Source organism: Phodopus roborovskii, unplaced genomic scaffold (genome assembly GCF_943737965.1).
Source record: "Phodopus roborovskii unplaced genomic scaffold, PHOROB, whole genome shotgun sequence".
NCBI classification, from domain to species: Eukaryota; Metazoa; Chordata; class Mammalia; order Rodentia; family Cricetidae; genus Phodopus; species Phodopus roborovskii.
In genome coordinates, this window is record NW_026126418.1 from 30,068,704 (window position 1) to 30,091,203 (window position 22,500).

Sequence of the window (22,500 nt, forward strand, 5' to 3'; positions counted from 1 at the left end):
TTAAAGGGTAGACGACTTTCCGAGTCATTATGCTGACCCTTTTATAAGGAAGGAGGTGAGATGAGGTGAAAATAACTCTTGAGAAATGATATATGCACAAACAATGCCTAGTATCTAGTTGAGGATCAGTCTAGACTCACCCCCACCCCGCCACCCCATGGATGAAAGGTTATAAAGGACGATGTCTGAGATATGCTTGCAAACGTCACTGTGGGTTACACATGAAGACACAGCCTCCTCTGAATATTTGAGAGAGTAACAGGAAAAGAGCCATATGTAGAAAATGGAGGGAAGGAAGAAATACATTGAAACAGACGTCTTTGTTTTCTGATCTGAGAGCCCCAAGGCAAAATGAGTAAGGAGCAAGTGTGTGTCTTGCTCCACTCATCCTTTGTTATTCACCCCACCTCCAGTGTCCTAGGATTTGTGAATGAAAGAAAGAGTTGGGATCAGGCTGAGGGAAAGTGAGCATCAGCTGGGAAAGCAGAAGCTGTGTACCAGCCTGCTTCAGGTTCCAAGGGCTTCTCCACCCCGCCCCCTGTAATTGAAGGCCCTAGCAGGGACTTGGGAATGCCAGGCAAATGCCCAAACTCTGTCTCCCAAGGACTTTCAATGTTTTGGTAGTGGTAATCAAACAGGAAGGGGGAGGGCAAAGAGGGAGGCCCTCCTTTAAGATCTGTAAGGAAGCTAGGCAGTGGCTGGTGGCACTTGCCTTTAATCCCAGCACTTGGGAGGCAGAATGAGTCAGATTTCCAAGTTTGAGGCCAGCCTAATCTATAAAGTGAGCTCCAGGACCGCCAGGGCTACTCAGAGAAGCCCTGTCTCGAAGAAAAAAAAAAAGAAAGAAAGAAAGAAGAAGGAGAAGGAGAAGGAGGAGGAGGAGGAGGAGAAGGAGAAGGAGAAGGAGAAGGAGAAGGAGAAGGAGGAGAAGAAGAAGAAGAAGAAGAAGAAGAAGAAGAAGAAGAAGAAGAAGAAGAAGAAGAAGAAGAAGAAGAAGAAGAAGACAAACAAATCCAAAACTGTAAGGAATTAGTTTCCCAGTAAACAAGGACCATGGGTATTTTCTCATTTAGCTAGAAAGAGCCTATTCTGAAATTTATGCCTGGTGGGCTTCCCTGCCTGTAAGACTTCTCCAACCCAGATGTCAGAGCTGCTCCCAGGAAGGTGAAAGAGAAGGGGTTCCAGAAAACAGCACCAGATGTTTCCAGTATACTGCAGGTCAACCCTTCAGCACAACCTACAGAAAACCAGGCTAATGATGTCTCATAAGAGAAGATGTTGTGTTTTCAAGCTAAACCTTTGCACAACAAGTAGGGACAGATGGGATGAGACTTTGGTTGAATTCCCTGGCCAAAGACACACGGTACAAGGAGTCTGCCTAGGACTTGTGTTTAAGGACATAGGCTAGAGTTATAGCCAGAGAAGAACTGAGCAGGGATTCCTAAGCATGTGAGAAATGTGATCCTCTCCTGGCACTATGCTACTGAAGTTCTGCTCTTCTCCACAATGGAGCTACTTAACTACCTTAGAGTCCTCCATAAGGAAGATACATTCCTAAAGGAAAAGGCCCTCTGCAGGAGATAAGAACCTCTCATTCTAGAAAAGAGCCTGAGGCAGGATGTCTGACTTGGGGTCAGAGGCTAGAGAAGGCGCCAGTGGCTCCAAGAAGATCATTTAAGTGCTAGAGAGAACTAGCTAGATGGCATGGGAAATGGATTGATAGTAGTGTTGCTCCCTTAGACTGTGGACAGAACTTTACAGGGCACAATTGGGGGCAATAATTTCAGAGATAATCTGACTCAGACTCTTGGTGTAGTCCAGAGAAGTAGCTTGAAAAACTGTGGCAGAAAAGAAATCCATAGGCAAGAGTCATGGAAGCCAGAGCTGAAAAGGTGGGAGCCTGGTCTCAGGGTGTGTGCACATATGTGTGGGTTATGGCCTGAAGTGCTGTTTATGAAATTCTTAATAAAAGAGAAGAATTTCAGCCAGGCACAGTGGGCACATACCTGTTATAAGTCCCAGCCTTTGGGAGGATAAGGCAGAGTAACTGAAAGTTTGTGACAAGTTTGAGATTCATCACAGGATCCTGTCTCCAAAACTTTTTTGTTTGTTTCAAAGAAATGGAAAAGCCTTTGAAAATTAGAAGGATAAGTTCTTCCTAAAACACACCTTGCCATTACTCTGGCCCAAACTGAATCTCAGGTTTAGTCATAGCCCTAATGCCTGTGTCACAGGGTGCAGGTAGAGTAAGTGAAGGAGGGGGCCTGGCTTTTTGCTTTCCTATTCAATCTCATTCACATTCCAGGAGACTAGGATGCCCCAGAGCTACAGAAGAATGACTATCTGGGTAGGTATGACTGCCAAGAGGATAGGATGGTGTGGAAGGGTCTGAAGGAGCTAGTTCTGAGCTCAGGAGAGACTGCAAGCCCTCTTGAGCAGTTCAAAATGTGTCCATGGGAGTGTGAGGCTACCAACCAAGGTGCCAAGAGCTCTTTCTTCCTGGGTGGAGCCTTAATGTGTGTAGGTACTAGACAATGAGACCCCAGAGGTCACTGCTGATGAGACCTGACCAAAATTTATTTTACCTTTTGTTTTGCTTTGTTGAGATAAGGAAGGACCTGCTAAGCAGCCTAGGCTGGGCTTGAACTCTATATGAAGCTCAAACTGGCCCAAATGTTGATCATTCTGCCTCAGTTTCCTTAGTGCTTGGACTATGGGCGTCTTCTTCTATTCTCCATAGAATTCAAGGCTTCAGTGAGTAAACCATTTGCCTCTTTTGGCTGTAAAAGCCAAGGTCTTACTTATGAGGGCCAACAATAATAATAATATTGTTATTATTATTATTTAAGTGTTAAAATTTTGTGTGCCAAAGCACCATTTTAAGCACTTAGCTAACATATAGTTAATGTTTCTAGTACTGTGCTCAATGCAATACTAAAGTGAAAGTAAAAAGTCAAGACAGGTGTGGCAGGCTCACACCTGTAATCATGGCACTCAGGAGACTGAAGCAGGAGGATTGCCTTAAGTCTGGTAACATAATGAGGTTCCATATACTTTTTAAAAAAAGTAAAATCTTCATAGACTGCTTGATGAAACTCTTATTATTTCTACTCACAGAGGAGGAAACAGGCTTAGAGGTTTTGTCCTGCTCTCCTAAAGTCACACAGCAAGTATATGGTAGAGAACTGAACTTAGCTTAGAGCCCGCTCTCTTTGAGCTCTCCAAGTCCAAAGTGAGGAATGCACAGATCCCGAAATTTCATCCACAAAAATGGAAGAAATGACTCACATATAGTGTAGTAACTTTAAAAAAAATCAAAACAGACAGTCATGATTGTAGCATATACAGTGTAGACGTAGGGAAGGAACTCAGGAGAATAAAGAGCTAAGCAAGAGAGACCCCTGACCCATGGCTCTCAAACCTAAGTATACATCCTCCTCTTTACCCTGGGGATACCCATCTTGACATTGGAATTCAGTGCGTTTGGGATGAAACCTAGAAACGTAATTTATGTAGATATTTGGGAGCAGGGCTTTGCTGGGAATCATTGCTAGGGGATATTGCTAGAGAACAACAGGATCAGTGAGGCAGGGTGAGTTGAAGTTGGTCACCCTTCAAGAAGGACCAGCCAGCAGAGCACCCAGCATGCCTTCAGTGAGCATAGTGGTGCCGCCACAGTGTTGAGGACAGTGGTCCTGCACACACGCATGCATGCACGTCTACCCTGATTCCCCCACAGGCTTTCAGAGGTCAGAAAGGTATTCTAAATGAGCAGGGGTAGGTCAGTTACCTTGCTAAAGAGGGTTTCCATCCTTGTTGCGCTTTCCCAAGCTACCTGTTCTGGGTACCAGAATTTGGGGCAGAGTGAAAGGCAGGAAGTGAGCCTTTGCAGGGGAGGAGGCATATCATTGGGGTCCTATGTTTAGGAACAGCTTGCTCTACCACAAGATCTTTCTTGCCTGTTCCTAGAGAACCGCAAATCACGCCCTCTCTGGGTTGGCAAGGGAAGCAATGTGGCCTTTCACCCCAGAATCAGTCTTCAGGCTCCGAGAACCTCAGAGCTGTCTTTGCTGCGGGCAGCTGGAGGATAAGTGACCACACAACCCACCCTTGTCTGATGCTAAGCACGTTGTGCGAGCTGAAGTGGAGGGCGGGGTAGAGGAAGGGGTGGCCCTTGTGTCCTCCCTTTCCCCTCCCGCCCAGGGCATCTGCAGCATCCGCGAAGCCAGCGAGAGGCTTGTCCTACAGCGCCTCCTCCTGGACAAAGCTCCAGACAGGCGAACAGAGACACTACCAGCCCCCAAACCCAAGGCCAGGCATTTCCTTCTTGGGCCTGAGGTCTGGGCATCAGAAGTTGGTCCTGCCAGGTCCACTGGAGAGGCAGAAAGGAGTCCAGAAGTTCTTGAGGCTACTTCTCACCGCCCCACCCCCAACTCAGACAAGTTTGTGACCCAGAAGTGTGATAGGAGGAAAATCTCCCCAGTTTGTCTATTTATTTATTTATTTATTTGTTTGTTTGTTTGTTTATTCATTTATTTGATCGCTCTTTGCTGAGCCTGAGCCTTACGGTGTGCTGTGCTGGCTTATCAAGATCCAGGAATGACTGGCCCCAAGTTTGGCAGATTGAACAGGAGCCAGGAAGAAAGGCCTCTTCCCAGAGCAGGCGCCAGCCTCAAAATAAATCTATGTATTTCTCTAGGCTCGCCCTCTCTCTCTCTCTCTCTCTCTCTCTCTCTCTCTCTCTCTCTCTCTCTCTCGTGTGTGTGTGTGTGTGTACATAGTTGGAAAAATTCTACTTACTACTAGCTCATATTTGCAACCTGTTTCTAAAACATACAAATTGTGGTGGGGTGATAAGTCTAGATCGAAAGTAATTGTAGTCAAGAGAAAAGCTGGTGGCTACCTTTAGATGAAAGGCTGGGGAAAAAAAGATGAGGGAGGGGTAACAGATCAGGTTATCACTTCCTCTCACCCCCTCCCCCATCTGTGCAGTGTTGGTTCAATCTATGGGCTGGGTCATTTCACTGCACATGCGCTAGGCGTGCGCAGCCCCGCACTGCGGAGACTGAGCAATGCCTGCCTCAAGCACAGTACCCTGGGCTGCACCGCACTTAGCTGCAGAGGCACTTGGAAATCCTATCTAAAAGAGCCAGGAAATGTAGTTTTCTTTTTCAGGAAAATCTGAATTAACGTCTCAACCAATGTGTCTAGTTTGCTGGTCCAGTTCCGTCAAATCAACAAAATCTCCCTATTGTTCATGAACACACTCAGCGTTATCTTACGGATCAGAATTTTCACATCTGGGTACAGCTTCCCCTAAGAGGTCTATCAATGAGGGGGGGGAGTCACCCCACCCTGCATTCAGAGAGCATGATTTCTCCTTTAGTTTTGCAGAACTATCAAGTCTAGGGGATACTTTCTTTTGAAACAATGGTATCTATTTTCATCATTTCCGAAAAAGTGCACCTAAATTGGATTTAAATCGGAATTCCGAATTCTTGGTTGCATCTCTGCAGTTTCCTGTGCCCCCGCATACCCTCACTGGCTGCCGCACTGCGACAAGGCTGTAAATACCTCTAACAGCTGCCTGCCAGCTCAGGGTGAAATACTGTCTTTGTTCGGGTTTCCCTTGCCTCTCAGGCTCAGAGAACAGAATTCTGGCAAAATCTACTTATTTGTAGAAAGATATGATAGGGAAAACACGCTTGGTGTTTAGTCCTTGTTCTTGGCTACATTTGTAATAGCCAGCTCGCATTTTCCTAGTTCTCTTGAAGATGGACTCTCAGCTCATGTCTACATCAGACGACACTAAGGCCAGAACATTTGCTCCCAAGTCTATAAATAGAGGTTTGGACCCAGGACACTGGGAATTGTGCCCACAAACCTCTGAGCTTTTAGACTCTGAACATTTTTAAAAATTTCGTTTCTTTTCCTTCCCATTTTATTTTTGTGTTGTTAGGGTCACAGGAACAATGGAGGTAGTTCTGGCAGAACCCATCTCTTATTACTTTCCTAGTAAGGGAATATATGTGACTTGTCAAATATTTATTTCTCAAGATGCAACCAACCATTTCTTCCCAATAAGCTTTTAACACTACCACAAGGCTTACGAAGATTCCCTCAGAGCTCCCTATCTTCACAAGGCATCACCTTCCTCTCTGAAATCTGGACCATTTTAGTCATTGTAGCAGGCTGGGCCACCAAAACCTACAGTGTTGCCACCAGAACATCCAGTCCACCCCCAGCCTCACCCAGTCTCAGAACATAGAGTCTTCCCTCTGCCCCACCCAGCTTCAACCGACCTAGCTTCAGGGCCTATGGGCCTAGTGAAAGAGCTTGCTTTTCAAAAGGGACTGCTTCTCTTGTCTATCAGAGAATGACCTCAGTGTCATCGTTGTGTGACAGGAAACTGCTTACAAGATACAGACATTCCAAATCCAAAAATCCCACTCCAGACTGTGTGCACCCAGAGTTACTGGCCCAGAACTATTCTGAAACCGTCAACTAGTCCTCCATTTTGAAATGAGAGTGTTTCTATCCTTAATTATTAAAAAGCACCTTCTTATAAATATACCATCTATGGTTTACAAATACTTGTACAGCCAACACTGTTATACTGGAATATTTGGGCAAACAATATGGATTTATTGGCATGCACTCTGGGGACTAGAGCCCACCACCATGTGTAGTCAGTCTCATGCGCAATGCGGCAGACTGCCTGAGGTCTCAATGCTTTCCTATGTGTTCATAAAGGAACAGGAAATAGGAGCTGCAAAATGGACAGTTAAATACCACCCAAAACTGTTGGGGAAAACCAGCATTAGGTTTTGCAAAGGTTTTCCTTTTCCTGTGTTTTGGTTCAGGAATTTCCAAGTAAGTAATTAGTTACTTTGTGGCATTTATTGGTAAGTGAAAAAATTACGATAATGCATTTAGAAAGAAAGAAAGAAAACCCCAACAAACACTACTCTTTCACCACTCTGACAAATGAGAAACACACGCGATGTTTGAACTTAGAAATGCTTCGCATTTCTCAAATATCTGTTGGGTTTGCCCTAAAACCTGCACCAGATTTTCCAATCTTACATCCCAAAACAAACATCCATTTTGTGACATAAAATAGTACAAATTCATCTGATACATTATCAGATGTAGGAGGAACCTAGCTTGAGTTATTACCAGTTTTCCCCCTAAGAATTAGAGAAACATTTTAAAAATAACGAAACCGTCATTTGGTACACAAAGCCCAATAAACTATAAACCCTAAAAACTGGCCTCGCTCAAGAAACATCCTGAGTACACAGAACCCACCCCACCCCCACCCATGCCCCAACCCTCAAAAAACACCTGTTAGCTTTGGCTACCGTCAAACCCCAGCAGCACAGTATTCTGTACTATAGGAAACCTTTATTGACCCCTCACCCCCAGCCAAGCCGAGGTGCCCAGAACCCGTGTGCACACTCTTCTTCCCGTAGCGGATTCGGGGTTGGGGAGGGGGAAGCTCTGGATCTGAAGGTTCCCAAGTCCAGGGATCTCTGGGGCGGGGGCAGGGAAGAGACCTCACTGCACTTCTGAGCCCAGCAGGACCCCACCTCGAGTCCCTAGGGACGTGCGCTAGGGAGGGTTACGCAGAGAGCGCTCCCGGGTTCTTGGGTAATTCAGGGCCCCGGGAATGTAGCACCCATTGCCCGAGGCGGTGGCGCGGGCTGCTCGGGCGCCTGGAGGGCGGCTCTTACCCGGGGGCTGCCGAGCTGCGGGCGGTCGGCCCCGGTGGCGGCTGGAATCCATCCGGCGCTGCTGGCCTGCGCGCACCCTGGGCGGCAGGTTCGGGCTCATGTTGCTGGAAGGACCGGGTGGGAAGCGCGCCGCCCCGGTCGCCGGGGCAGAGCCGGCGGGCGGCTCCCCGCAGGAGTGTGAGCCGCGGCGGGGGGCTCCGCGCCTCGGGCTCCTTCTAGACTCCCTGCGGTCTCCGGAGATTGCAGTGGTCAGGACCCGGGACGAGCTGCGGTGGAGTCGCGGCGGGAGCCCGGGCCGCTGCGGACCCCGCGATCCCGCAGCCGGCAACTGGAGCCCACCTCTGCAGAGACAAAGGTTAGAAAAAGAGGGGGTGAGGCTCTGGGAAAGCAGAATGCGGGGGCAAATTCGCCTGGGAAATCAGGAAAAAGGCCGTGAAGGCGAGCGGCGCCTGCACATGACCAGCCGCAGCCAATGACGACCGCAAATAGGTCATAAAAAGGTCTATTACCAAGTTGTAAATTTTCTTCAAACAAAAAGGAATTTACTGCAATTCCTTGCGGATTTTGCACATACAGCTCGCGAGCGCCATGTTTTTCCTCTCCTTTCTCTCTTCATTCTCCTCTCTCCTTACTACCCTTCCTCTTTCTTTATCTCTTCTTTCTCTTCGGAAATCCGTCTCTCTCTCTCTCTCTCTCCCTTCTCTCTCTCTCTCTCTCTCTCTCTCTCTCTCTCTCTCTCTCTCACACACACACACACACACACACACACACACACACACACACCTTTCCTAGGAATTACTGGGCATTTTTGTTTTTGTTTGGCTTAAAATCTCTGTACAATTGGCCGCCATGTGGGAGGAAGATGAGTGCAGATGTCATCCCCCAGCGCCTCCCCCAGTCCCTTGTGCCCCCCGTCCCCCTCCCCCACGTTGGTCACTTGGCTTCTCTCCTTTCCCTGGCGAAGACACTTGTCCCTAAGGAATGCCAGGCACTCTCCATTTTTACCCGCTCATCTCAGGCAAGCCACACCCCAAATCTTGTCCAGAAAATCCGGCTGCCCAGGTCAAGAAATGACTCCTCTTCTCGCACTTGACTCCAACCTAAACTGGTCCCACCAGCCTCCTGGGTTTTTTTGCGGTAGGAGATCAATCTCCCATCCCAAAAGCTATGAATATTTCTAGATACTTGTCTACCTCTCCAAAAATACCATTTTGAGTTTTTATCTATCACCACAGGAACGAACACCCCACCCTTCAAGCAGTCACTTAAGGTCCTAAAGACATAAAGACTTTTGTGGAATTTAATTCCAGTCCTCTGTGCTCTTATGACCATTGAAAAATCCTTAGTGCCTTTCTGGAGAGGTGAGGGGCTTTATCTGTTCAGGAAAAGAACAATCTAGAACTTTTTTCCCCTTAAGAGTTGGAATCATGTTTCCTTTGTACTGTCAGTGGGAACCTCTCCGGTGAACTCTACCTCAAAGTCAGTGTCCTCTGCTGACCTCCAACATTCCCCTCATGGGCACTGCCAGCCAGCTGCCAATTCCTGCCTGAAAGGGGTCACTAGCTTATTCATTCTTTTCAGAACATTCTAGCAAGATGTTTCTGAGTATAAGTTCTTTGCCAGAGACATCTTAACACCCACTAAGTAACTAGTGGGCATGAACTTATTTAAGTAGGAAATTCACAGCATCCTTTTGTGCCGGCTATTTGTATCCAAAGAGAAAGTTCTGATGACCTTGAACAGTTTTAATTAAAGGGCTTCTGCCACCATCTGTCAGCAAAAGTCTTATTTCTTGAAAAGGACAGTGGGGCCTTCATTTTGCTGGTCCATTAAAATGTGTTGTTCATTAAACTGTTTTCTCTATTCCCCTTTCCAACTCTAGCCATTCCGAGGATTCAGCAGCCACCACAGATATGGAGGACAGACACTGGATGTGAAATATTTTTCACTGGATTAAACAATATGTTACTACACAAGTAAATGGGTACGCTGGTGTTCCTTCCCTAGTTTAGAACATTTTTACATTGCTAATATACATGGGACTGGGTAAAGAGATTGTTCCGTTCTAAAAAACATTCTAGAAATTACACTCATCCTGCATCATCTCCCCTCTATCCAAATAAAAGTAGACTTCATCACTGCCTTTGTAGCTTGGAGAATGAGGGAAGGGACTGCACAGAAAAGGCAGCCATGTTGCACTGTTTGTCTGCTATGCAGGGGCGAGCAATGTGTTGTGGGCCTTACAAAATGGTACCCATAAACTGACTTTTCTTTAAAAAGGAGTACGAACCACACCCTCTTTTTATGTTTCTGGCTCTTACACAGTCTAGTCACTTAGAGGGCTTTTCTCTTTTAGTCAGTGTTAACATGGAGGGGCCTTGATTTTTTTCCCCCCACTCTTTTTATAGACTTCGCTAAGTCTCCTTTCAGGGCAGAAAAGCTCCACCTGGGTTTGCAAAAGGATCTCTTAAGGTTTATGTAAATTTATACAGGAAAAACAAAACAAAACCCTAACACCCTTAGTTTCTTGCAGCAGTGCCTCACTGTTTGCAGATCTGAGCCAACTAGAAAAGCATCATGCAGCACTCCCCACCACTAGCTAGTCCCTAAAGTGCAACACCATCATGGGGTAGGGGTGGGGGTCTAACCACAGCAAGAGAGCCAGAGTGAAGAGAGGAAGAGAGATGTGTGTGGAGGGAGGGATTCCTCAAGGTCTCTATTTGAAGACAGAAGTATGTTTCATAGCTGCAGAAGGGAAGAATTTACATTTATTACCAACACTTCGTGTGTGAAGCTATGCCTATGTACAAATTTATAATCTCAAAACTTCAGTTATTGCAATAGTCTGTACATGGACTTCGATCCATGGTTTAGGGAGCCAGTGTGGCCCAAAAAGCGCATTACTAGAGCAGTATAGACTGCTGATATGTCAAAGATGTAGTATTTTTACCTGATTTTCCATACTTGACTTCCACCCCCACTCATCCACATAGTAGGTCCCTTTTCTAATTTAATCTTGTCAAATTCCAGTTTGAAGAGTGGTATTAGGGGAGCATTCTTGAGTTGGAGATAACAAATTTATATATATATATATATATACACACATATATATGTATATGTATATATATATATATAATCAGCATTATATATGTACACCACATTGGAGTCCCTGGAGCTGGGATTATAGATGGTGCCAGCCACCACATGGATGCAGAGAATGGAACCCTGGTCTTCTGCAAAAGCAAATATTAATAACTGCTGAGCCATCTCTTGAGCCCTAGAGATAGCAAAATTTAAAGCATTCCTTAAATCAAAGCAGGTGACGTTTAGACAGCACTGGTTTTCAGGTAGTTTGTGCCTACGGCTGTTTTCCAGTCAGGCTCTCTGTCTGAGGCACCTTTACTCTGTTCAAGCCACCATAGATTCATGCAGTACACAAGAGCAGAATGTCCCCAAATCCAGCACTGGCCTTTGCAGCTGTCAATTCTGTGCAAATGTTTAAGCCTCGGCCACTCCTGACTTAAATCGTCTTTCCGAAAATGTCACAGCCACAGCCTCTCCCCTGGGTAGAGGGCCAGGTGGGGATTTGTCTGTGACCCAGGCAGTACCAACCCTTCCAGCCAGCCAGCACCAGCAGTGACCCTGGCCCCAAACTAAAGAATCTTCTTTTCTTACCCATGCAATATAAACCACCCTGGAAATTAACAATAAAACAAAACCCACGTCTTTAAAAGTAAACGTGTCTAACAAAAAAGCAGCCAGCTCTCAATGTTGACTGACTTTAAGGTGTTTTCATTTTTCAGTGAGAAATGAGACTTTACTTGAATTTCCCTTTTCCTTCCCCTCTTTTCTCTCCCTCCCTCCCCCCTGTATAAAAAGGCAGCTGCACTAGCAGTCCCAAATGGAAAATGGATATCTTGTTAATAATAGATGCCAAACGCCAGCCTCAACTAGGACTCTATGGGATTAAGCTGTGGTGTAACCTGGACTCTGGGTCAGCAGGCCTATGACTTGACGAATCATTTTGAAGTTCAAAGCTGTCATAGTTATCATACCAGGATTATTTAATGCAAGAAGTGGCATGGATGGCCAGCCCACTCTGGAAGGAAGCCCCAGACCATCATTTATTATTATTATCATCATCATCATCATTGTTATCATCGTTGAACAGCTTGGGTGTATAAGCCACACCCGCTTATCAAATAGAAGGCTTGAGCAAGGCTTGAGCAAGTCACTGCCTTCATGTGAGCCCTGATCATTGTTTGTGACTGTCAAGGTGATGATGTTTCCCGCGCTCAAAAATATTAACTCTGTTCTTTAAGGAGGTACATTTCTTTATTAAAGAGCTATACTCTGGGGCGGTTGTTTACACTCGGAGTTTCTGCATTTAACTCAGGGCTTGTTTCAAATAGGTAAAGTCATGGCTTTCCTGAAGAACCGCAGAGGATCGGACGTACCAACCGACATCTGAGATGAACGCAGCAAGCTGACTTATAAGGATCATGCAAGCAGTGCAAAGAGAATACAAATAAATATGGCACCTATTTGAAAAAGCAGAAACACAGAGCATAGAGATCTAGAAATCCCAGACAATTACAAGCAGGGTTCATAATGAAAGCAAGGCCACTTGCCAGAGTGAAAAGTTAATGAAAATGTTGCAATTAGTTTTCAAGTATTAATTCTCTAGATTATTCAAATTGCCATAATTTGTATGAACTACAGAAACAGGGCTAAATGTCGATTTTGACATTATCCTTAAACTCTAGTCACTGGCACAACAATCTCCTAAGTTTAAGGAAGCCCAGAGCCTGGACTATACATTGCACTCTTCAGTTAATGTGCTTTTCCAATATTTGGGCCAGACTCTTCCCTGACAGACATTTACAAAATGCTCAAAGAAACATTCTGGAAGTAAACTACAAGACACCTGAACAATCGTTACAAAAGCAGAAAGAAAAATATAAATAATCCATTTAATCAAATAATATAAAGTAAATATTCTGCAGGCATAATTTTTAAAAAAATTATGAATAGACTTCTTTTAATTTACTCACCATAAAGATTTAAAATGTTCAAGTGCACTTGTTTGATTAATAAAGCCTTTTATATTCAATCATTTAGTGCTGATCGTTAGGAAGTTTACGTTGTTGAGACAAATCACCAGTTCAGACATTAAAAACCACCATTATAAAAATATAGCTACAAGGTCGGAATCAAATTACCCTTCTGTAGGGCAGCTCAAAGGCTGCTTCTATTCCATACTACAAACCATTTTTTAAAAACGCCCTAATCCCTTTCAAAGCGCAGAAACCTCAAGAGCAGTGACATTAAGGTAGCTTGAAACACAGGTAAAGTCCTTTCTCAAAAACAAGAAGGGGGGAGGGGTGGTATCCACCAGCATATGCTGACCATTAGTCTTAATAGTCTGCGGTAAAAATTTAAAAGTTTAGAAGTCAATTTGTAGAGCCTTCGGCTCCATCTTCCTCCAACTCGTGGGCTTCCTTTTTGGGTTCTCCGTCCTTTGCCTCCGGCCTCGACACTGGAAACTTGTCCTTGTTGTTCTCCTTTTTCCATTTCATTCTCCTGTTCTGGAACCAGATTTTTACCTGTCTCTCCGTGAGGGCCAGGGTATGCGAGACCTCGATTCTTCTCTTCCTGGTCAGATAGGGGTTAAAAAGGAACTCCTTTTCCAGCTCTAGGGTTTGGAATCGGCTGTAGGTTTGTCTTCCTCTCCGTCTACCAGGAGCTGCTGATGAAAACAAAACAAAACAAAACAAAACAAAAAACAAAAAAAAATTAACATGTTTTGTCTTTTAATGGTTGATATCTCTGAATGCTGTTGAAAGTGTCTGGAACGGGTTTTGATGTAATACACAGTGATCTTTAATTCTGATACAGAGCTAGGGTGTGCAGGCAAGAGAAGCAGAGGCAAGTTTTTCTCAATTATTCTGTGCCCATCATCTTTACTTACTTTTTCTTTTTTAAGTCGGTATTAGTTTATGTCAAGAGCCACAGTGGCTACACAAGAAGGAAAAAAGAGGGGGAAGAGGGAAAGGACAGGGGAGTTTTAAAGCTAGAACGTGAGACGAAAGCAGATTTCTCCCCTCCTTAAAAAAACGGGGGGGGGGAGAAAAGAAAAGAAAAAAAAAGTGCATCCCAACCTTGCGGTCTCATCCAGGGAAACATTTGAGAAGGAGACGAGCTCTGATTTAAGTGGTCTGGGTCCTCGCCAATATTACCACTGGACGATTTACAGTCAGGATATTGTACCAGCTCGGCCTCTTGCTGGGTCGTAAAAATCGGCTGTCTCTGTAAGTTATCGTATCCGTAAAACTTCGCGGGTTCCCCGTGACAGGCAATCCCGCCGCAGGGGGGAGGCGGCGGCGGCGGAGGCGGAGGGTGCGGAGGAGGAGGTGGGGCGGCCTGGTAGGCAGCGGCCGGGCTGCCCGCGCCGGCGTGGAAGTAGTCCTGGGCCGGGCGCGGGCCGCCCCCTCCGCCGCAGCCGGGCGGCGGCGACGGGTGCGGGTGCGCGTGCGCCTGCGGGGGCGCGTGCGGGAAGCCGGCCGCGCTGTTGCCATAGAGCTGCAGGGCGGCGGCGTGGCGGCCGCTGACCTCGGGCGCGAAATGACAGTCGTAGTAAGTGGGATTGATGGCCTCGCCCGCCGCGGCCGCCGCAGCCGCCGCCGCCGCCTTGTACTTGGAGTACAGCGGGTTCACGAAGTACGAGCTCATCGGGGCGGCGGCCGCGCGGACGGGCGGGCGGGCGGCGCGGAGCCGGTGAGGGGCGCGCCTCAGCTCGGCCGCGCTGCCGCGGGGGCCTCTGGGGCGGCTGCTCGCGCCGCGGGGGCCGCCGGGGCGTCGTCGCCGCCCGCCCGCCCGGCGCGCGCTTCCCCCTCAGGCCCGGCCGTCCGGCCGCTGGGCGCTCATGCCGGGCTCTCGCGCCGCCTCGGCCTCGGCCTCGCGCCGCCTCCCTCGCCGGCCGCGCGGCCTCTCCCGCCCCCGCGCGCCGCCGCCGCCGCCGCCGCCCTCCGGGCCTCTCCCGGCGCGCGCCTGCTGGGCCGCAATATAATCGCCGCCGCCCCCGGTGACCTGCCCCGCGGCCTCCAGTTTCCTCTCAGGCACCAGGCGGCCCCAGCGCACCGGGGGCGAGGACGAGAGTGCGCGCGCGGCCCGCGGGGAGACGGCTTGGGCTCGGCCGCCCGAGCCCCCGCTCTGCAGGGAAACGCAATTAGAAAACACACCCTCCGCCCCGTGCCACCTCTCACCTCGGCCCCCCCGCCGCCCCCTCCCAGCGCCGCCGCCGCCGCCGCCGCCGCCGAGGCTGCCGCCCCGGTGCGCGCCGCCGGGGCATTTTCGCACCCCGCCACCGCGAGGGCGAGGGCGAGGACGGGGAGGGAGATGGGGGCCAGATAACCGCGCGGCGGAGGGATCCGGGCGGCGGCGAAGCGGCCCCCTGCGCCGGGCGGGACGCCTCACGCCGGCCCCGGGATGCCTCCGCCAGCCTTAAAGGGGGCCCATAAAGCCGCACTGCCAAGGGCTCCCGGGGCCCCGGGCCCGCGCACGCAGAGAGAGGGGGCGCGGCCAAGCCTTAGCCTTGGGGCAGCCGGGGAGGTCACTCCCAGGAGGCTCCCCACAGCCCAGTGGAGGCTGGCCGTGGCCTTTCTGCGTTTCTGAACGAGGCGGACGGCTGGGGCGATTGGTCCTTGCGTTCGTTTGGGCCTGTCTCGGCGGTCCTGGGGAAAGGGCACGATCCCGGCCTCCAGAACCTGGCCTTATCAAAGCGGATCAGAGTCCTGCTTTTTCCAGCCAGGCAGGCCTGGTGGAAATGAGATGTACATTTACCCTTGACGCACTGCATGCCTGGCCGAGGCTCCCAGGTTAATTGATACTTAATGGAAATCATGCCCATGAATATAGTTTCCATCATTTCACCCTTGATAGACGTCAGTGTTGGGCGCGGGGTGGGGGGAGGCTAGAGAACGCGGGGAGGGGAGTGAATGGAAGAGCGACGACAGGCGCGTTCCCGGTGGGAAGGAAGCGTTTCCTAGGGCAGGGCGCTAGGCTCTGGGGCCCCAGCCCGGCGCCAGCGCACTTGGGCTGGCTGTGGCCCCGGGTGGGGACGGGGGTGGGGGTGGGGGCAGGTACTCGAGTCCCCCAGCCGGCGTTCGGATCGTGCTGGTTCCAGGCAGCTGCAGGCAGGCCCTGTCCTCTGCTAACGACTTTAGCTCACATACCAAATCCATAAAATAAAATAACTACGTAGACTGGGTGCAGGCCTTAGCGTAAACTTGATTTTCCCAAGAGAAAATAGAGAGAGAAAGCTCTCGAGCGTCTGGTTTGTGAGACATAAGGAAGGCAAGCAGAAGACTGTGGAAGTCCGGGCTTGGCGTTTTCGGGAATGGGCAATGTCCGGATTGGGGCAGCTGTGCAAAGCTGCGTGGCTCCACACCTCCAACCGTTTCCCCCGCATGCTTTCATCTTTTCCTTTTCTCTCGTTTGAATATCCAATAAATACATTTTCTCTCACACACACTTCCTTCCTCCCCTCCCTCCCTCTTCTCCCTAGTCTTTCCATCCTTCACTCCCTTCTTTCCTCTCGCTTTAGGTGCTGAACACTTTATGCTTTGGGATAATCGGTGTCTCCAGGGCATCACAGATCCTTTGGTCTTGCGAACAGACCTTGAAGATACACCCCAGCTGGCCAAAGACACGGGCTTACACTAAATCACACCGCGCTGACTTTCCACGGCCAAATACCAATGCCAAAACCCCAGACTGACGCAAAGATGCCGCAGGCAGAGATTGCAGCTACCTCCCATACCTCGTGGGTTTGTTCAGCCCATGTGGACAGGATCCCTAGGTCAGTCCGAGTGGATTGAATCTCGTTCTTATAAATAAGGTCGACATAGAAAGGCAAATTCGCTAGTTATGTCCGACTCAGTTATTTCTACAAAGAATGGCTGAACGTGGTGGAGGTAAACAAATTATTGATGAATCTGGAGATGCTAAAGGCATGTGTTATTAAAATTTGTGTTTGAGAGTATGGGAGACTTGTTATTGGGGCATTAAGAGACTTGTTAAGGGCAAGGCTGTTTTGTTGTTTGGTTTTCCCAAGTGTCTTTCAAATGCGAAGTGTAACAACTGATTCTGACTATTAAGGATTTGAACTTCAGTCCTGCAAATACCCAAATTAAAAGATTTTTTTTTCAATAAAACCTTGGAGCTAAACTTGGTACTTGTGCCCTTTTATTCCACTGTTTAGCATGGGTGTTCACTGAAACATGGGCATATTTGTATACTGAATAAATGGACGGATTTGGGAATTAAATGGGGCAAAATGCCAAAACCGAGGAACCCACATCTCACTAAAACATGGCACTTTTAAAACTCCATGTATTCTGGAGATTGTCCATGAACACAGTACTCTTCGACACAGCACTGTTTCTACATATTCAGGCCCAATTTAAAAGTAAAAATAAAAACTACACCACATTTCCTCTGGTGACAAAATAATGTGGGTATTTTCCAAATTTTATTTAAGTATTTCGTTTGTTATCCGAAAAAGAAGAAGAGCGCAGTTAACTTCGTAAATATCTGCGCTTTTACTCATTTCTGTTTTGATGGAATGCATTAACTTAACGTTTTATAGTTTCTGCACAACAGTCCAGAATGTCTGAAATGCTGAGCGAGCCAAAATTTTATGTCAGACAAGCACAGCTTGAAAATTTAATAGTTCACGTTGTTTATTTTTGTTAAATTTATCCTAATTTAAGATTAAAAGTAAGATTGTAAATATTTTTAATCAAAACCTTCCTCCACCGCAATGCTAGCCTGACGAGATCAGAAAGTGGAGCAACAGCGCCCTCTAGTGGAAAAATGCCGTCGCGAGCTAACCGAGCTTGATTTCCCTTTCATTCTCCTCAAACCAATTCAATCTAATCTTAATTCTTCAGTTTGACTTGGACTTGGACTGCTGACACTAATAATGCTTCATCTCCTTGACTGTCAACAAGTCAGTTGCAGCAAACGTGGGCTCCTGAATGCAGAGGAAATTCTCATTTGGGCTCACAAGAACTTGTAAGTGGTGTGTTTGCCAAAAGCTTCCAGTCAGTTCTTTGCCAGACACCACAAGTCCCCAATTTTGTTATCTCCTAGCTGTGCTTTTTACACACAATTATAGAACAGGTTGTGTTTAGCACAAGTCAAAACTTAAATAAATATTAATTGATGAGACTTTTTTCCCCAAAGAACCCAGGCAATTTGACAGCTAAATTTTTTTCTAGAAGCCAAATGTTGTTTTTCTTAAAGGATATCACTCTCAACATTAAGTGATGTATATTTCTTAATTTAACTTTCTAATCTTAATGTTTTGAGTTCATTAAACTGGATAATTTGGGGCGGATGAAAGCCAAATTAAAATAATCTTTTTGCAGCATCCTGTGTGCCTGTCTGGAAAATCCCTATTGGGCTTATGTTTATTCAAATTTCTCCAGACAGTGAGTGAGAATTTTAATATTGTATAAGCGACATACTAAGCAAATTGGATAAACGATCTATTTGACTTTTTTAAAAAGGAAATATTCCCAAATCGGTGTTTCTCGCTAAATTAATCTCTGTCTCTTATTTTCAAAAATATTTTTGGCCAATTTAGCTGTAATGACTATATCTGTAATAAGTGAACAAATGTCCATATTTTTGCGGGGAATTTGGAGTGGAGTGCCAGTGAAGATGTAACACCCTCTTTCCCCACAAGACATAATCCGAGGAGATGCTTGCTTGAGTAAATGGCCCAAGATCACTGGCCTCATTCACCATCTCAATAGGTCAAGTAATAGAGGGGCAGTATCATTATTGCCTTATTTTTCTTCTTAAAAGAACGAGATAGATCATGGCCACAGTCAAAATATCGAAGAGCCACCGGCCATAGGCTACCTCTAACGTTCGCCCCATTTAAAAAGAAAAATCAGAAATATATCACCTCTCATTTTTTTTCCCTGAATGCTCACACCTCACGGGGTGGGGGGGCTGGCTTCCTAGTCCCTGACTTCTTGGTCCAAGTCTTGTTTATATTTTATTGTCCAGATTTTAAGACCCAGTTTTGTCTGCATTTTTCCTTTCCTCCCACAAACATCAAAATGAGATGGTTTCAAAGCGAAGCGCCTGGCCTGTCGTAAACTCATTACCTCCAGACGTCTCGCCGGCTCAATGGCTTTATGACACCTTGGCTCTTCCTGTTTTCAAAGAGCTGTAGGTATCCGCCTGGCCTTAGGGGCGGGGGAATGCAGCACCTTCAGCCGGATCTGGGCCTTGGCTTTCCCTCCCAGCCCCCATCTTCTTTTCCTTGGAGTCCCCCCTCTTTCATCAGGATCCCCAAGATCTCTGCCATCGCCCCCGCCTTCCGCCCAACCCAGGCTGCCCGGCGCCGTGGCCTCCTCTAGGGCTTGCAACGCCAGTGATTCGCCTGAACCCTCACAATGACCTTCATTTTAGCCTCTCAAGGCGGCCTCAGAGGGCCAAGCTGGGGCCTAAACATACATAAAGGCTGGGTGGAGGGAAGGGGGTGGCAGGATGAGACTATGGAGAGGGGGCAGTGTCTTGACCATTTGGATCCCTAAGGTCACTTTGGGGCTGTAGCGGGGAGGGGCAGATGCTCACTGCTTAACCGGCTGGGACCTCCAGGAGCCAGCCAGCCTGGCCGGCCTGGGGGAGTTACTCCCGAGCAGACCTGTCCTTTCCCTTGTTTGGAGATGGGGATTGGCGTCTGGGTCTCCAGGATAGAGAAGTAGGCCAGCCGGGTGGTGCCTTAGCAAAAGGGTGCCTGGTTCCTGGTTCCAGTGGAGACTCATTCAGGGCCTAAGGCCAGGGAGTTCATTGTGGCCCTGGCAACAGGATAGGGGAAGCGCCAAGACATCTTCCAAAAGTGTTCTCTTCGGCCAGGTGTGTGTACACAAAAGGAAACTCCAAGGTACTTCAGAGACCCTCCAGGTGCTAGGGCCTCCAACCTTTAGCAATGCGCCCCTTCTCGGGGATGGGGTAGTCTGATGGTCATGTTATTTTGCAAAGACACAGAGAGCAGTCACACAATGTTCAGGGCCAGTGGCTGGGCTCCATTTGCTCAGATCAGCATTTATTTGTTGGAAGCGGTAACATTTACAACTGGTCCTCAGGCAGGAACATGAAGGGCCATCACCCCAGGCTGCCCAAGGGAGCCCAGACCTCCCGGAGAGAGCAGCTCTTCCTAGGCTTGGAAGGCTAAGCTTTCCCCGCACCCCGCAGCAGCGCCCCAGGGCCCAGGCTTTCTCGGTAGGCCTCAGTGGAAGTCAGCCCACGGGTTCCCTGAGGAAAGGGGCTTTCCTGCGGTGAGCAGCTGGTTTGGGGTTGGGCTGAGAGAGCAGTGGGGGTGTCCACAATCTCCCTCTGCCTTCAGATTCTCGAATTGGACAGTTGGCCCTGTTTGGGAAGCTGGATAGGGTGAGACTAAACTACAGCACTTTTCAGAAACACGAGGGACATTTACACAGGAGAGGGCTTCATTAAGCCTGCGTGCACTTACAAAATATATCATTTCCTAAGGAACCAACAGAGTAGGAAAGGGAGGGGGCGGAATAAGACAAAACTCCAAAGCCACTTGGTTTCTCCAGTACATATGCGAGCAAATACAGTGTCCCTCAAATAACTCACAGAGACCAACCACACAGTCACTTCTACCTAAAAAAGAAGAAAAAAGTCCGAGTTGCTGGAGAGTTTCTGAATCAAGCACCCACAGAGGGGGGGAAAATTAACAAAAACCCAAAACCGGCTGCCTCTGAGCACTTCAGGCCGGGGCCGGCTGGGTCAGTCTCCTTTGGGGCATTTCTCCTTGCTCAACTTTTTCATTTTCATCCTACGGTTCTGGAACCAGATTTTGACCTGTCTCTCTGTAAGGTTCAGAATCCTGGCCACCTCGTAGCGCCGGTCCCGGGTGAGGTACATGTTGAAGAGGAATTCCTTCTCCAGTTCTAGCGTCTGGTATTTGGTGTAGGGACAGCGCTTTTTCCGGGTGGAACGAGCGTGGATCCAGTTCGCTGCGGGGTTGTCTAGTAAGAGGGGGGGTTTGCAGACAGGGAGCGAGGGGCGGAGGGGAGGCAGGGAGAGACGACAGGGTGGAGAAGAGAGGTCGTTAAATTAATTTCACCAAGGATGGACGCTTTTCACAACTTGGGGGAATTATCATAAAAAGCCTTAATGCCCGCGCTCTGTTTACCGTACAAACCGCGCGCCCAAGGTAGGTGGTTATGGGAAGCTTTTTTATGGATGCGTGTTGCTCGCCTAGGCTTGGGTAGGCGTCTAGACGTTTTTATAGGTTAGTAAAACTATCAGTTTTGCACATTCGAGCCTTACAGGTTTCAGCAATAAATCAGGGGGCAATTTCTTTTGCACTTACTTGGGTCAAGTTGCTGCTGCGGCGGCTGCGGCGGCTGCTTCTCCTCCTCCTTCAGCGGGCAGCCCGGGCTCGGGTGATCGCTGCAAGCTGAGGGCTCGGACGAGCCTCCCGCCCCAGGCCCGGCCCCGATCCCCACCCCGGGCCCGTTCCCTCCCGCTGCCGCCTTGTCCCGCAGGAACGAGTTGCACGGGAATTCTGGGCCGCCGCTCCCCTGGGACTCGCGGACGGCGGAGCACTCAGTCCGTTTGGAGGAGGAGGACGTGGAGGTGGAGGAGGAGGTGGAGGCTGCGGCGGAGGCCGGGGCCGCTCCGGTCTCAGGCTTAATCCCGTAGTGGCGCCCGTTGGCTGGACCGCCGGGGCTGGGAACGGGACCCGGGCCTCCGCCACCGCCACCACCAGTGCCACCGCCACCCCCCGAGCCTCCGGGGAAGCTGGGCAGGGGCTCCATCCAGGAGCGCACGTAGCGGCCCGGCTCGGCGGTGGCCAGGGGTGGCGGGGACACGTACGGGTGGTACAGGCCGCTCATCGTCGCCGCCGCCGGGGGCTGGGCGGCCACCGCGGACCACGAGGCGGAGAACACGGTCGATTTGGGGGCAAAACTACACGAGGCGAACTCGGCGGCGGCGGTCGGGCCATCGGCCACACCTGCGGGCCGGCCCTGTGTCCCCGGCCCTGGTGGCCCGAAGCGCGCGGCGAACACCTCGTCGCCCTCATGGCCTATGAGCGAGTCCACGTAGTAGTTGCTGAGGGTGCCACTGGACGACATGTTGAGGCGCCGCGCGCTCCCACCCAAGGTTACACTGCCCGCCGCCGAGCCGCTCTTCGCCGGCGCCCGAGCCGCCGACTAGTTCGCAGGCTGCAGCCACCACCATTGGTCGCGCGGCCCACGTGATCATATTTACCAATACCCGGAGTAAATCAGTCCGCTAAACTGGGGGCTGCTGTGATTTAAAAAAAAAAAAAAAATCATCATCAACAGGAGCGCTGCAATTAGAGCTGTCGGGCCCGGGTCCACGCGCCAGCCCGGCCTGGCCCGGCCCAGCCCGCCCGCCCGGGTGGTGGCGGCGGCGACCACAGGCCTAACTGCGGCCGCAGGAGGCGCTGGGGACTATTTGTTCATCTCTTCTTGCTGCTCTGGGTCCTGCGATCTCCACCCCGGCCCTGGCTCCCTGACTCCTGGGCTCTGGGCCCTGGATCGGGCTTCTGCGGCACACCTAGGCGCTAACCCGGAGCCCGGAGCAGCCCGAGGCTGCCGGCCCGGTGCTACCCCAGGCAGGCAGGCCTTTAAGGGCGGCCCCCTGGCGCCCAAGGGGGATTGTTCTGCCTAAGCCTCTATTCTTA

At 49.3% G+C, this 22,500-nt stretch overlaps 2 protein-coding genes across 3 annotated transcripts; both read right to left on the minus strand.

Moving 5' to 3' along the window:
• Window positions 1–12,049: 12,049 nt before the first annotated feature.
• Window positions 12,050–14,480, minus strand: Hoxd8 (homeobox D8). 2 transcript variants are annotated; one of them, XM_051184451.1, is made up of 2 exons: window positions 13,898–14,480; window positions 12,050–13,482 (listed from the first exon to the last, which is right to left on the minus strand). In XM_051184451.1, exons 1-2 carry the CDS (start codon window positions 14,466–14,468, stop codon window positions 13,190–13,192), a joined length of 864 nt encoding a protein of 287 aa, XP_051040408.1. In that variant the 5' UTR covers window positions 14,469–14,480; the 3' UTR covers window positions 12,050–13,189. The 2 variants fall into 2 exon arrangements, with proteins under 2 accessions (XP_051040408.1, XP_051040407.1); XM_051184450.1 differs by having other exon boundaries at window positions 12,050–13,485.
• Window positions 14,481–20,248: 5,768 nt separating this feature from the next.
• Window positions 20,249–22,203, minus strand: Hoxd9 (homeobox D9). Its single transcript, XM_051184449.1, has 2 exons — window positions 21,160–22,203; window positions 20,249–20,812 (listed from the first exon to the last, which is right to left on the minus strand). The coding sequence occupies exons 1-2, from the start codon at window positions 21,923–21,925 to the stop codon at window positions 20,571–20,573; spliced, it is 1,008 nt and encodes a 335-aa protein (XP_051040406.1). The 5' UTR covers window positions 21,926–22,203; the 3' UTR covers window positions 20,249–20,570.
• Window positions 22,204–22,500: the final 297 nt, after the last annotated feature.

Coding starts and splice junctions, on each gene's coding strand:
- Hoxd8 (XM_051184450.1), bottom strand. CDS start 14,468: ATGAGCTCGTACTTCGTGAACCCGCTGTACTCCAAGTACAAGGCGGCG. Junction 13,486..13,897: donor TCCCTGGATGAGACCGCAAG/GTTGGGATGCAC, acceptor TGTTTTCATCAG/CAGCTCCTGGTAGACGGAGA.
- Hoxd9 (XM_051184449.1), bottom strand. CDS start 21,925: ATGTCGTCCAGTGGCACCCTCAGCAACTACTACGTGGACTCGCTCATA. Junction 20,813..21,159: donor GCAGCAGCAACTTGACCCAA/GTAAGTGCAAAA, acceptor CCCTCTTACTAG/ACAACCCCGCAGCGAACTGG.